The sequence below is a fragment of the Astyanax mexicanus genome, chromosome 11 (assembly GCF_023375975.1).
Source record: "Astyanax mexicanus isolate ESR-SI-001 chromosome 11, AstMex3_surface, whole genome shotgun sequence".
NCBI classification, from domain to species: Eukaryota; Metazoa; Chordata; class Actinopteri; order Characiformes; family Acestrorhamphidae; genus Astyanax; species Astyanax mexicanus.
Genome location: NC_064418.1, coordinates 50,333,062 through 50,346,935, shown reverse-complemented (window position 1 = coordinate 50,346,935; position 13,874 = coordinate 50,333,062). Strand labels below are relative to the sequence as shown.

General features: G+C 37.8%; 2 protein-coding genes and 1 long non-coding RNA gene across 5 annotated transcripts in view; 2 read left to right on the top strand and 1 right to left on the bottom strand.

The window, feature by feature from the left end:
• The window catches only part of itga4 (integrin alpha 4), a 58,690-nt gene extending 53,709 nt beyond the window's left edge, over positions 1 to 4,981 (top strand). Inside the window, exons 26-27 of the mRNA XM_049484843.1 lie at positions 102 to 221; positions 1,584 to 4,981. Coding sequence (XP_049340800.1) covers positions 102 to 221; positions 1,584 to 1,676 — 213 coding nt within the window. The 3' untranslated portion in view covers positions 1,677 to 4,981. The remainder of the gene's footprint in view (positions 1 to 101; positions 222 to 1,583) is intronic.
• LOC125804940 (uncharacterized) overlaps positions 1 to 5,171 on the top strand; it is a 149,751-nt gene extending 144,580 nt beyond the window's left edge. For both annotated transcript variants that reach the window (XR_007441159.1, XR_007441158.1), the window contains exon 2: positions 2,259 to 5,171. This is a non-coding gene — a long non-coding RNA (uncharacterized LOC125804940). The remainder of the gene's footprint in view (positions 1 to 2,258) is intronic.
• Positions 5,172 to 5,807: 636 nt separating this feature from the next.
• Positions 5,808 to 13,874, bottom strand: part of cerkl (ceramide kinase-like) — a 91,901-nt gene continuing 83,834 nt past the window's right edge. The window contains exons 10-13 of one of the 2 annotated variants that reach the window (XM_022664375.2): positions 13,678 to 13,786; positions 9,545 to 9,641; positions 7,158 to 7,357; positions 5,808 to 6,116 (exon numbers count right to left, since the gene is read on the bottom strand). In XM_022664375.2, coding sequence (XP_022520096.2) covers positions 6,035 to 6,116; positions 7,158 to 7,357; positions 9,545 to 9,641; positions 13,678 to 13,786 — 488 coding nt within the window. In that variant the 3' untranslated portion in view covers positions 5,808 to 6,034. The remainder of the gene's footprint in view (positions 6,117 to 7,157; positions 7,358 to 9,544; positions 9,642 to 13,677; positions 13,787 to 13,874) is intronic. The other variant, XM_022664374.2, reaches the window with a different exon arrangement.

The following is a 13,874-nucleotide window of genomic DNA, read 5'->3' as shown; positions in this document are numbered from 1 at the left end:
TTTGGTAAAATCAAAGAAACTCATCATTTTTAAGTGCTCTCTTATTTTTTTACAGAGCTGTATATGTTAAATTCTGACCTTTTATTTGTGTGATGTTACAGGTAACCTTGAATGCGTACTACAACCATAAGCCACACCCACTCGTGGGCATTTCTATCATCGTGTTCAGTCTTATCCTCGGCCTCATTATTCTGGGCATGCTGGTCATTTGCCTATGGAAGGTAAGCACTTGATCTTGTGTATTAAAACTTGATTAACCTAGACAGATGCCAACAGTCAGACGTTCATCGCTATCTCGGTAACACAGGCGCTGTGCCGAGCCGAGCGTACACCCCCACTTATTACACACACATGAACACACAGCAGCACAAACCCAACTTTTACATCAACAATAAACAGAATAGTAAATAAAATAACATTGCTGTTCCCGTAAATGAGCTGCTGGAGCTCCTTCACAGCGTCAACCAGCAGCTCAGTTTCCTCTGCTGAGAAGAGTTTGTTGAACACGTCCAGGTAGCTGCACCGTTACAATAGCAATCCACCAAAGACAGAGCTCACCTGGTCTACTGTTAAAGAGAATGATGAGCAAGTGACACTCTGATTGGTTTATATTATTTCAGGTTACGTCCAAAATTAACCACACCCATGACTACTTAAAAAAATTAAGACAAGCCTTTTGACACATCTTAAAATATCTTAAAATAAAATATTGATATTTAAAGTCTTATATTGTCTTAAATTTACTGTAAATTTGCTATAGGTGTTCCATTTTTAGATGGTGTGTTTAATGCCGGTGGGAAAGCCTATACTAACATTAGTGGCGAGTTACTTGGGAGAGAACTAAGGTTAATGTAGACCTAGCTAACATTAGCAGTGAGCTAGCTAACGTTACTGGGGAGAGAACTAAGGTTAATGTAGAGCTAGCTAACATTAGCTGAGAGCTAGCTAACATTAACCGGGAGGGAACTAAGGTTAGTGTAGAGCTAGCTAACATTAGCTGAGAGCTAGCTAACATTAACCGGGAGGGAACTAAGGTTAGTGTAGAGCTAGCTAACATTAGCGGTGAGCTAGCTAACGTTACTGGGAAGAGAACTAAGGTTAATGTAGAGTTAGCTAACATTAGCGGTGAGCTAGCTAACGTTACTGGGAAGAGAACTAAGGTTAATGTAGAGTTAGCTAACATTAGCTGTGAGCTAGCTAACATGCTTACGTTCTGCATCACAATGGAACACGAATGATAACAAATGGGAAATGTTGAGATTTAATTTTTAATACAGTAAATTATTTTCTAATTAAGAAGTAATGGCTACATTTTTGGGCCTTAAATTATATTTATCGATGTCTTAAAAAGGTCTTGAAAAGCATTAAATTTGACTTTTAAAATAGAGCCTGGCAATGGGTACTTTTCCAGACGTTATGATAGCAAAGACTGCCACTGACAAGCCCTAAATCAAGCTGCACGGTGCACGATTGACGACTCGCCTAAAAATCGCTATAATAGGACGACTCTTCTTGTGTATTCTGATGGTGTTTTTCACCACTCTTCTCTCTGTTCTGTCGTTTTTCTCTCTCTCTCTCTTCAGGCTGGTTTCTTTAAGCGACGGATGAAGGAGCATCAGGAGAAGTTCAGGAGGGACAGCTGGGATTACGTCCCCAAGTGTGAGAGCGTGTCGTAAACACGGGATTCTGCGAGTTTTTAAAGGATTAAAAGGAATAAAAATAAAAACGCGAGCTGGACTTCGTATGGAAATTAGGACCACAGCCTGGGAGCTGATTGGCTGACAGACTTACGAACTGTTCCAGAAGCAGAAGCTCAGGACGTCTCTGTGTTACGGATCTACGCTGGACCTGAGTCACGTTTCCTTCAGGACTGATTGCACTTTTACTGTGGTTTATAGGGTGAATTTATAGTGTGTATACGTGAGTGTGTGTGTGTGTGTGAGAGTGTGTGTGTGTGTGTGTGTGTATGAGAGAAAAGTACCGTACTGTACCCACATCAATGAGCACACACACACCTGCATTCAGAGAGCCCGCTACATGATATATAATCATAATTCAACTTTTTACCCCCTATTTTTATACGTCATTAAAATTACTGTGCTTTAAAACAAGATTAATATATAATATATACACTATATGGACAATAGTATTGGGACACCTGCTAATTCTACTTTTTTAAGGGTATTAAAAAAAGTTTATTCTAAACGATATTGGAAAAAAAATAGAAAAAAAATTGATATTTTGATGTTCTGTGATAGGTAGAGTCTCCTGGAATTCAGGCTTTCAGTTAACAGCTGTGCTGAACTCATCAAGAGTTAATTACTTGAATTTCTTGTCTCTTAATAAAGTGTTTGAGAGCATCAGTTAAAGTAAAGTAGTGAAGAGGTAGAGTTACAGGTATACAGTGAATAGTGAATATTAGAGTAATGTTCGAATCCAGATTATTAACTAAATAAAGAATAAAAAAATGACTTTAAGAAGAAATGAAGGTCAGTCAATCCAAAAAAAAAACAATTTCAGGAACTTTGAAAGTGTTCCCAAGTGCAGTCACCAAAAAAGACCATTAAAAACGCTATGATGGTGAAACTGGCACTCATCAGGAACGCACCAGGAAAGGAAGATCGAGAGTATTTTTGTTTAACACTTTTAAGTTACTACATAATTCCTATGTGTTTCCTCATAGTCTGAATCACTTTACTATCAGAAGGTGTGTCTAAACTTTTGACTGGTACTGTAAAAAATATATATATAAATATATATATATATATAAAAGGGTGTCCACAAACATGTTGTACATGTAGTGTATGTACACGACTCTGTATTGGATGTGCCTTATTCACAAAAACCAGCGCTGACTGAAACACTCTTTATAACTTCAGCAGGAGTGGGCGGGGCTAAACTGCTGTAGGCTGAATGTGAGGATTATGTGTAGGTGGGATGTTTTTCAGGAGAGGCTGTTTTTTATTTTTTATTTAATTGATTTTTAAATCCTGCTTAAGAAAATCTATTTAAAAGATAATTTCTGCTTTTTAAATTCTGAACAAAAAACACCAACACCTCCCTGTTCTTCCGCTTGCTTTTCCACTTGGATATGTGAGTATACTCCACTTTAAAATACTTTTATCTATACTAAATATTACATACTCAAAAGTGTGTAGTTAGTATTAGGAATTAGTCTTGGTGCAGCCTTGTTTTCTCTTTGTCTCTCTCTCTCTCTTTCTGTAGTTTAATGGTTGAGAGTAGATGGTGTGTGTGAGAGGACAGCAGATGGAAGGAGTGTGTGTGTGTGTGTGTGTGTGTGTGTGTGTGTGTGTGTGTGGGTGTGTGTGTTGGCTGGCTGCCGTGAAAACGTGAAAAGAGTGAATGCTGCTGTGCTGCAGACGAATGACAAGACTGACGCGTGCCTGGCACACAGCCAGCGTGTGTGTGTGTGTGTGTGTGTGTGTGATGTAGAACACACACACACACACACACACACACATCTACACACTTACATGTACACACACGCACACACACACACATCAATTGGTAGTTATGAAGTGATCTATCATAAAGTGTGTGTGTGAAAGTGAAACCGCCGTTGTTCACCTGACCCATGTCACATTATTGTGTGTGTGTGTGTGTGTGTGTGTGCACACAACTACTGAGGCCACGTCCACACAAACACACTTTGGCCCCTGTTTTTGTTTGATTTAGGGCGTGTCAGTGTGTCTTTGCTATCGTAACGACGGGAAAAGTACAGCTTGCGAGGCTCAAAACAAAGCGCAAAAGTCATGTACTAATTCTCTATTTAATTAATCATGGGTGTGGTTAATTTTGGGCGTCACGTAAAATAAACCAATCAGATTGTATCTTGCTCATCATTCCCTTTAAGAGTCAGGTGAGCTCTGAACATCAATTCCACTAGAAGTATCCGCAAGCATCTCCCTGTAGTATAAATTCGCCTGATTTGACAATTTACTGCCAAGATAGCGATGAACGTCTGATTGCTGGTGTCTGTCTAGGTTGTATTCAGTCAGTGGAGCTCCTGTGTTTTCTGTTACCAAGATAAACAAGCAAAACTCCAGAAATGTACCTGAACACACCTCATTTCCAGAACACCACGCCCATCAGTGTAGATATATTCAGAAGCTCTGCTGCTGTTTAAACAAGCAGTGAAAATAGGCTGTTGTTTGGGGGTGTAAGATAGCAATGAGCATCACAATTTGCCTTGTGCAGAATGTAAGAAAGGCACTGATCAGCATCCAGACAATAGAGTATATATAAGTGTGGACAGTACATTCTCATTATAAAGCCAGATCATGTGACCTTAATATGGGTGGAGCTTGCATACTTTACAAAAGAAAACTGGCAAAAAAATGCTGAATGTGTAATTTTAAATCAAAGTTTTATGTTTTCTTCACATCAAAATATGCAGGGTTAAAAGCTGTACTGCAACCAGCCACCAGGGGGCGTAAGAAAAACGTTAGATTCACTTCCCAACCACTCGACTGTTTTTAATCTAAACTCTATAATTCAGAATATAATTTTCAGAAGATTATTAAAGCTCATGGAGAACCTTGAGATCTTGGTTCCTCCCAGATCTTTAGTTTTTTGTTTAATTTCGAAACATTTTATATTGTGGGCGTGGCCTGAACAGGCGTTCTCTCCCTGTATAAAGGTGCTCACTGTCTGTCTGTCTGTCTGTCTGCAGTATTTTATTCCACAGGTGTGAAAGGTGTAAATACACGAGTGATATTCTATTTCTATTAAATGAAATCAATTTAAAAAATATAAAATAAAAGCCGTGCTGTTCAGGGAGTCACACAAAAGAAGCACATTCCACTGTTTTATACTGAAATCACTATTTTTAATAAATGAATGATTGTAATGTTGTAAAGGACAGTGTTTGTGTGCTTTGGTATAATTTAACATGTTATGCACTGGAATGTAATGATGTCGTGTCTTCGTGCTTTATTATAAATTACTGTTTTTATTTTTATATGAGGCTGTGTGAATTTCTTTACAGTCTAAACATTCAAACGTCTACATGTGTGTGAATTATATTTGATCAATAATGAATGTAACAGTCTTAAAGAGTGGACTCTATATACAGTAGAAACAAAGACACTTACAGTAAATATCCATTTAAATGCATGAAACAATTCTTTGGTTAAAAGGTTCTTCAGTTTCTGAATCAGTTTCTCTGATTTTGCTATTTATAGGTTTATGTTTGAGTAAAATGAACATTGTTGTTTTATTTTTATAAACTACAGACAACATTTCTCCTAAATTCTACATAAAAATATTCTCATTTAGAGCATTTATTTACAGAAAATGAGAAATGACTGAAATAACAAAAAAGATGCAGAACTTTCAGACCTCAAATAATGCAAAGAAAACAAGTTCATATTCATAAAGTTTTAAGAGTTCAGAAATAATCAATATTTGGTGGAATAATCCTGGCTTTTAATTACAGTTTTCATGCAGGTTCTCCTCCACCAGTCTTACACACTGCTTTTGGATATCTTGATGCTATATCAGACCTCAAATAATGAGAAGAAAAAACGGAGAGAGAGGTGGTAGATCAGACCTGAACCCTATTGAAAACCTCTGGAATATAATCAAGAGAAAGATGGATAAGTTTTCCAAAAGCAGTGTGTAAGACTGGTGGAGGAGAACATGATGCCAAGATACATGAATAAAACTGTGATTAAAAACCATCAGGGTTATTCCACCAAATATTGATTATTTCTGAACTCTTAAAACTTTATGAATATGAACTATGAAATATGAATATGAATTTGGGAGAAATGTTGTCTGTAGTTTATAGAATAAAACAACAATGTTCATTTTACTCAAACATAAACCTATAAATAGCAAAATCAGAGAAACTGATTCAGAAAATGAAGTGCTCTCTTCATTTTCTCCAGAGCTGTATTTGTTGGTGCTACATAGAACATTTTTTGCTTAGAGTGTTAACATATGTTGATAGGTGTGTGTGTGTGTGTGTGTGTGTGTGTGTGTGTGTACTACATTCGATTAATGTGTGTATTTAAATACAGCTGCATTTAATGGGTCTCTCCTCAGCCTCTTCCACATCAGCTCCAAACAGCGTGAGGATTCGGGAATGAACTCTGTGGAGAAACACAGTGAAGAAAGTCCTGTAGATGAGAAAAATATTAAGAACCCAATATTCATGTTTCATCTAATCAACTTAAAGGAGAACTCTGGTAAAATGTCAAAAAGTGCACCTTTGTTTCCCCCCCAGTTTTCCCAAATACAACCCAAATATTAGCTGATGCTCCCAACAGGCCACAATACAAGAGATAGGGGTGTTGTGCCGAATTCAGCATCCCCGCCAGGAAAGGCACCCCCTCTCTGGAGCATGCACGTATGTCTTCTTGGCTTTAACTTTTTTTTAGAAAATGAAAATACCCAAGATGCTGTTCTAAGCTACACTGACTCCTAAGAAATAATGCAAAAAAATAGTCATGTCATCTGCAGCTTCTTTTGTGAGGGGGTGCTTTTCCTGGCAGGGGTGCTGAATTCGGCACCATAGTAGTTCAGGAATCTGTGCCATCCCCGCCATGAAAAGCACCCTCTCTCTGGAGCGTGCACTGTATGTCTTCTTGGCTTAAACTTTTTTTTTAGAAAATGAAAAATATCCAAGATGCTTTTCTAAGCTACGCTGACTCCTAAGAAACAATGAAAAATAGTCATGTCATCTGCAGCTTCTTTCGTGAGGGGGTGCTTTTCCTGGCAGGGGTGCTGAATTTGGCACCATAGTAGTGCCGAATCTGCGCCATCCCAGCCATGAAAAGCACCCCCTATCGGGAGTGTGTACGCACCGTCTTTTTGATAAAAGCTACGATAAATCTGCTTTAACTTTACTTTAAAATATGCTTCCGAGAGGTGGTGCTTTTCCTGGCGGGGGGGTTGAATTCGGCACAAAAGGGGCATAGAGTTACCCATGCAAATTGCTAGGAAGAGGATAACTCCTTAAGTTTCTAAAAGCACCAATTAATTTAGTAGTTTGGTTTGAGTGTTGTTAAGTTAGAGTGTGCCCAACTGTTACTCAAAGAAATCACTATTTTACACCAAAAACAACAAATTCAAAGTAGCTCCACACACTTCACTGGTAGAATTCCGAGTTTGTGTGTGTGTGTGTGATGTACCTGATCAGCAGTTCTCCAGGAACCTCCAGCAGTTCTCCGTCGATGTTCCAGGGGTGCGTTCCCTCAGACGAGATGATCGGGCTGTTTTTAGAGTCACTCTCTTCGTTCTCTTCTGAGGTTTCATCGGTCCAGCCGCTGTGTGAACGAGGCCTCAGCCTGACCGCATACACACACTGCGTCTCCACAAACGAGAAACTGAACTGCACACACACAACACACACACAACACACTGTTTAAAACACTCTGAAACACTTGCATTTTAGATAAAGATAGGATAAGACTGCATAGATGAACAGGTGGATAGATGGACGAACAGACGGAAACATACGTACAGAGAGATACATACAGGGGTTGAACAATGAAACTGAAACACCTGTCGTCATTTTAGTGTGGGATTTTAGGTTTCATGGCTAAATTGGAGCAGCCTGGTGTTCAATCTTCATTAATTGCACATTGCACCAGTAAGAGCAGAGTGTGAAGGTTCAATTAGCAGGGTAAGAGCACAGTTCTGCTCTAAATATTACAATGCACACAACATTATGGGAGACATACCAGAGTTCAAAAGAGGACAAATTGTTGGTGCACGTCTTGCTGGAGCATCTGTGACCAAGACAGCAAGTCTTTGTGATGCATCAAGAGCCACGGTATCCAGGGTAATGTCAGTATACCACCAAGAAGAACCAACCACATCCAACAGGATTAACTGTGGATGCTGTAAGAGGAAGCTGTCTGAAAGGGATGTTCGGGTGCTAACCCGGATTGTATCCAAAAAACATAAAACCACGACTGATCAGATCACGCAGAATTCAATGTGCACCTCAACTCTCCTGTTTCCACCAGAACTGTCCGTCACCACAATACATTATTGTGCTCTAAAACCAGGTGTTTCAGTTTCATTCTACAACACCTGTATATGGACAGACAGACAAACAAACACATAGAGGCTGAAAATGATTGTGTACATACACAGATCAACGGATTGGATAGATAGATAGAATTAAATGAGAGCAGTGTCCACACGGGGGCAGTGAGAACCAACAGGATGAAGGCCACACACACACACACACACACACACCTATCAGAGGCAGTGAGTGTCCAGAGAGCCACTGTAAAATGTAATAATCGGCTCTTCTCTATTTCACTATTAATAAAGTATATAAACCATCTCTTTACTTCCACACACACACACACACCCACACACCCACACACATTTAAGACCATTAAATGCCACAGACATAACAATAATAGACAATAAAATAATAAAATAAAATAAATTATTAATTAAATAGTAAATATATAATTTATTATTCTCCTACTGCAGTCACTGCACACTGTGTGTATGGAGTCGTAGTTATTAAAGAACTGATTGGTCATTTAGCATGACTGACTTAAATACTATTTACTGTTATATATGGGAACAAAAACATACAAACAAACACAATATAGACCATATCACAGTTATTACAAATTATTGAGGTCATAAATATTTATTGTACAATAAATCCATAATAATCTTCACAGCGTCAACCAGCAGCTCAGTTTCCTCTGCTGAGTAGCGTTTGTTGAACACGTCCAGGTAGCTGCACCGTTACAATAGCAATTCGCCAAAGTCAGAGCTCACCTGACTCTTAAATTGGTTTATAATTTCATGTTATGCCCAAAATGAACCACACCCATAATTAATTAAGAGAATTAGTACATGACTTTTGTGTGTTTTGAACTATGCAAGGTGTACTTTTCCTGTCGTTACGATAGCAAAGACACACGGACACGCCCTAAATCAACTTTCAATAATGAACATGTTCAATTTGTGCTCAAATACGTTGTTGTCTCTCCCTGGTTTCATGTGACTCGTCTTCCCAGTGTCCCAGGTCTGAATGGGGGAGCAGGGCTGTTTAATTTGGTGTTTTGTGTTCAATTTTCTCATACTGGCCACTGGATATTCAACATGTCACCTCATGGCAAAGAACTTTCTGAGGATGTCAAAATCAGAATTGAGAATCATAATAAAGATGGTGTGTTTTAGCATTTTCTTTTGCTGTCTGTCTGTATGTGAAGTTTTCATATATATATATATATTTTTTTTTACATTTATTTTGTCATTACACACACACACACACACACACTGCAGAGTGGCCCTCAGTGACCCGGGCTCTTCCCACGCAGTGTATTATTAGGATGTGGGTTAAGCGAGTGTGTGGTTAGCGTGCGGCGGCGCGGAGATGGGCTAATCGCTCTGAGCCTGAAAAGTGTTTTACGGGAATCTCACAATCACACACTAATTCAACTCGACAGTATGCTAATTCTGCTTAAGCCGGAAAGGTTGCTAACTCCATTAGCATGGAGGAGGGGGGATTTCCTGAGCGGGGGGTGGCGGGGGGGCGTACCTGATTGTTTGTGCTGCTGTACCTCTTCAGGTGTTTGATGAACTCTGACCTCGAAGCGTTGCCCACGGCTACGAGTGCCATGCTACTGTTATTGAGCCTGAGAAATAAAGAGAGATTGGTTAGCATATCACTTAATTGAGTTAAATGGTAATGCAGTCTCTATACAAAGTCAAAGTCAAAGTGGTTTTTATTGTCATTTCAGCTATATACAGAGTACACAGTGAAACGAAACAACGTTCCTCCAGGGACCATGGTGCACATTAACACAGTGTAGACAGAACAATAGTGCAACAGTACAAAAGTGCAGACAGACAATACAACACCATACAGACAAAGAATAATAAATAACAAGACAGTGTGCAAATTATGCAGTGTGCAAAAAAGACCAGGTGAGGTAGTAATTACTCTATTACACAGTGTGAAATAGAGTCCAGTGAGGTAGTAGGGTTTTTAGTGCTTTCCATTTTCTGGGGTAAGTGGGGTAAGAGTGTGTGTGCATGTACAGAAAAACATCAGTTCAGTCTCTGCAGTTGAGGAGTCTGATGGCTTGGGGGTAGAAGCTGTTGCAGAATCTGGTCAACACTACAATCACTATAGTACAGTTTCTGCCTATTTTCATTTGAGTTAGATTGGGATGCAGTCCCTAGAAATCACTATAGTACAATTTCTGCTCTTTTAATTGAGTTAGATTGTAAAGCAGTCCCTATATGATTCCTATAGTGCATTTTCTGCACTTTTAATAAAGTTAGATTGTGATACACTACCCATAATTTCACTATAATACAGTTTTTTGCTATTTTAATTGAGTTAGACTGTGATGCAGTCCCTATACAATCACTACAATACAGTTTTAACTTTTAACTAAGTTAGATTGTGATGCAGTACCTATACAATCCATATAGTTAAGTTTCTGTTTTTTTTTTTTTAATTGAGTTAGACTGTGATACATTACTCATACAATCAGTATAATACAGTTTTCGCTCTTTTAAATGAGTTAGATAGTGATGCAGCCCCTATACAAACATTTTATGTTTCAGTTTCTACTACAGTTTCTAATTAAGTTAATTTGTGACACATCATCCATGATTTACATTCTGTACAGTCTCTGGTCTTTTAGTTGCGTCATTATAGAAGAGGCATTTTTCAGATGTGTTCATTTGTGAACCACCATCCATGAATTGACTATAACATTTCAGCTCCTTTATTTGAGTTAGATTATGATACACTAACCATATCCTCACTATAACACAGTTTCTACTCTTTTATTTGGTTCTTGCTTTTTTTTTAGTTTTTGCTTTTTTTAAGTTAATTTGTGACACAACATCCATGATTTATATATATATATATATATATATATATATATATATATATATATATATATATATATATATATATATATATCACAGTTTCTGCTCTTTTATTTGAGTTTGATTGTTATACACTACTCATAATTTCACTATATTACAGTTTCTACTTTTTTAATTGAGTTAAATTGTGAAGCAGTCCCTATACAATCCCTATAGTTAAGTTTCTGATTTTTTTAATTTAGAGTTAGACTGTGATACAGTACCCATAAATGAGTTAGATTGTGATGCAGCCCCTATATCATCATTATTCTTCAGTTTCTCCTTTTTTCCAATTTATGATGATTTGTGACACAACATCCATGATTTGTATATATATCACAGTTTCTGCTCTTTTATTTGAGTTTGATTGAGTACAGTTTCTACTTGTTTAATCGAGTTAGTTTGTAGTTCAACACCTGATTCCTGGCCGTTGTTGCGGAGGTCAGGAAGTGGAAGTGCATTAGCTCAGATCACGTCCTGGAAGTCAGCGGTCCGTCTCTAAAGCTCTGAGACTGGGTCACGCGGGTTTGTGTGTGTGTGTGTGTGTGTGTGTGTGTGTGTGTGTGTGTGTGTGTGTTTGTTGCGCTGGGGTGAGGCCAGGTAATCCCTTTAGACCGGACCTGGTGTTTGGATCAGACAGCTGAGGTCAAATACACCTAAGTGGGCTAATCACACCATAACAGGTCTGATTAAAGGAAGTGATGTCGCTGGCTTTAGGCCGTAGCAGATGTCCACCAGCCCCCACCTATCCCAGCATCCCCCACCCTGAGCAGCTTTTATACCTCCAGAAGAGCAGGACGTGCTGCAGACACCAGATCACAGAGGTAGACACAGTAATGGAGAGTATAGATGCTGTATCACATTCTAACTCAATTAAAAGTGTAGGAACTGTACTATGATGAACATTTGGGTACTTTATCACAATAAAACTGAATTTCACAAAAACATACTGCACTGAATGGCAACTCTACCACAGTCTAACTCAATTAACACAACATAAACTGTACCGTAATGATTGTATAGCATATAAATGCAATTTAACTCAATTAAAAGAGTAGGAACTGTGTTACAGTGAATATATGGGTAATGTTTTAAAAGCTTACTCAAATAAAGGAGTTGAAACTATGTTATAGTCAAATCATGGATAGTGTGTCACAAATTAACTCAAATGAAAAATGCTTCTTCTATAGTGACGTAATTAAAATTATGGGGGCTGTATCACAATCTAACTCAATTAAGATAGAGAAAACTGTACTATAGTGAGGGTATGAGTACTGTATCATAATCTCAACTCAAATAAAGGAACTGGAACTATGTTATAATTAAATCATGCATAGTGTGTCACAAAAAAAAACTGTTCTATAGTGTAAGTATGGGTGCAGTATCACAATATAACTCAAATAAAAAAACAGAAACTGTACTAAAGTAAAGATATGGGTAATGTATCATAATCTAACTCAAATAAAGGAGCTAAAAATATGTTATAGTTAACTCAAGAATAGTCACTCAACTGAAAAAATCAAAAACTGTTTATTTTATAGTTACTCAGTTAAGAGAGCAGAAACTGTACTATAGTGTAAGTATGGGTGTGTATCACAATCTAACTCAATTAAAAGAACAGAAACTGTACTATATTTAAATCGTGAATGTTTTATCACAAATTAACTCAATTGAACAAAGCAAAAACTTTTTTATAGTGTAAGTAAGGGTGCCATATCACAATCTAACTCAATTAAAAGAACAGAAACTGTACTGTGGTAAAGGTATGGATAATGTTTCAGAATCTAACTCAAATAAAGCAGCTGAAACTATGTTATAGTTAAATCATGGATAATATGTCACAAATTAACTCATCTTAAAATGCACTGTGTCTTCTATAATGAATCAGTTAAACGTGTAGAAACTGTACAACAGTGAAATTACGGGTGCTTTATCACAATAAAACAATAAAAGTGCAGAAAGTGTATCATAGTGAAAATATGGATGTTGTGTCACAAATTAACTCAACTGAAAAAAGCAAAAACTGTTCTATAGTGTAAGTATGGGTGATGTATTACAATCTAACTCAATTAAAAGAGTAGAAACTGTACTATAGCAGAATAAACACAGACACAGACCCACTGACCCAGTCTCAGAGCTTTAGAGTCTGACTGTTGTTTTCAGAAGGTGATTTGAGTTAATGCAGTTTAACACTCGTCCAGTGATCACAGTAACACTCAGGAATCAGGTGTTCACACACCGCTCGCATGCAGTGAGTAGATTAGGGGTTATTTAGGTAAAAGGTCAGGTGGTGGAAGAAGAGGATTGATGGCCTAGTTGTCAGAAAACAAGAGCTCAAAGCACAAGGTGAAATAAACAGGAAGTTTAAAACTGCAACACACTCTAACTCAATTAAAAGAGCAGAAACTGTACTATAATAAAAATATGGTTAGTGTGATACATTCTAACTCAATTAAAAGAGCATAAACTGCACTATAGTAAATATGGATGCTGTGTCATAATCTAACTCAATTAAAAGAGCATAAACTGCACTATAGTAAATATGGATGCTGTATCATAATCTAACTCAATTAAAAGAGCAGAAACTGTACTATAGTAAATATAGATGCTGTATCATAATCTAACTCAATTAAAAGAGCAGAAACTGTACTATAGTAAATATGGATGCTGTATCATAATCTAACTCAATTAAAAGAGCAGAAACTGTACTATAGTAAAAATATGGTTACTGTAACACATTCTAACTCAATTAAAAGTCTGATATAGATGAGTTTAGAGGGTTTGGACCTGGTGAAAGGAGCCAGGCCTCTGGGGGCGATGGAGCAGAGACACGGGATAGACATGATGCTGATGTTGAGGAACAGACCCCGCCTCCTCTGCCACGGCCCACCCTCTCCTGCAGAGAGAGAGAGAGAGAGAGAGAGAGAGTATTAGTATTAGTTTTAGATGGAGCTCCATCATTCCATACCTGCCGTTAGACAAGG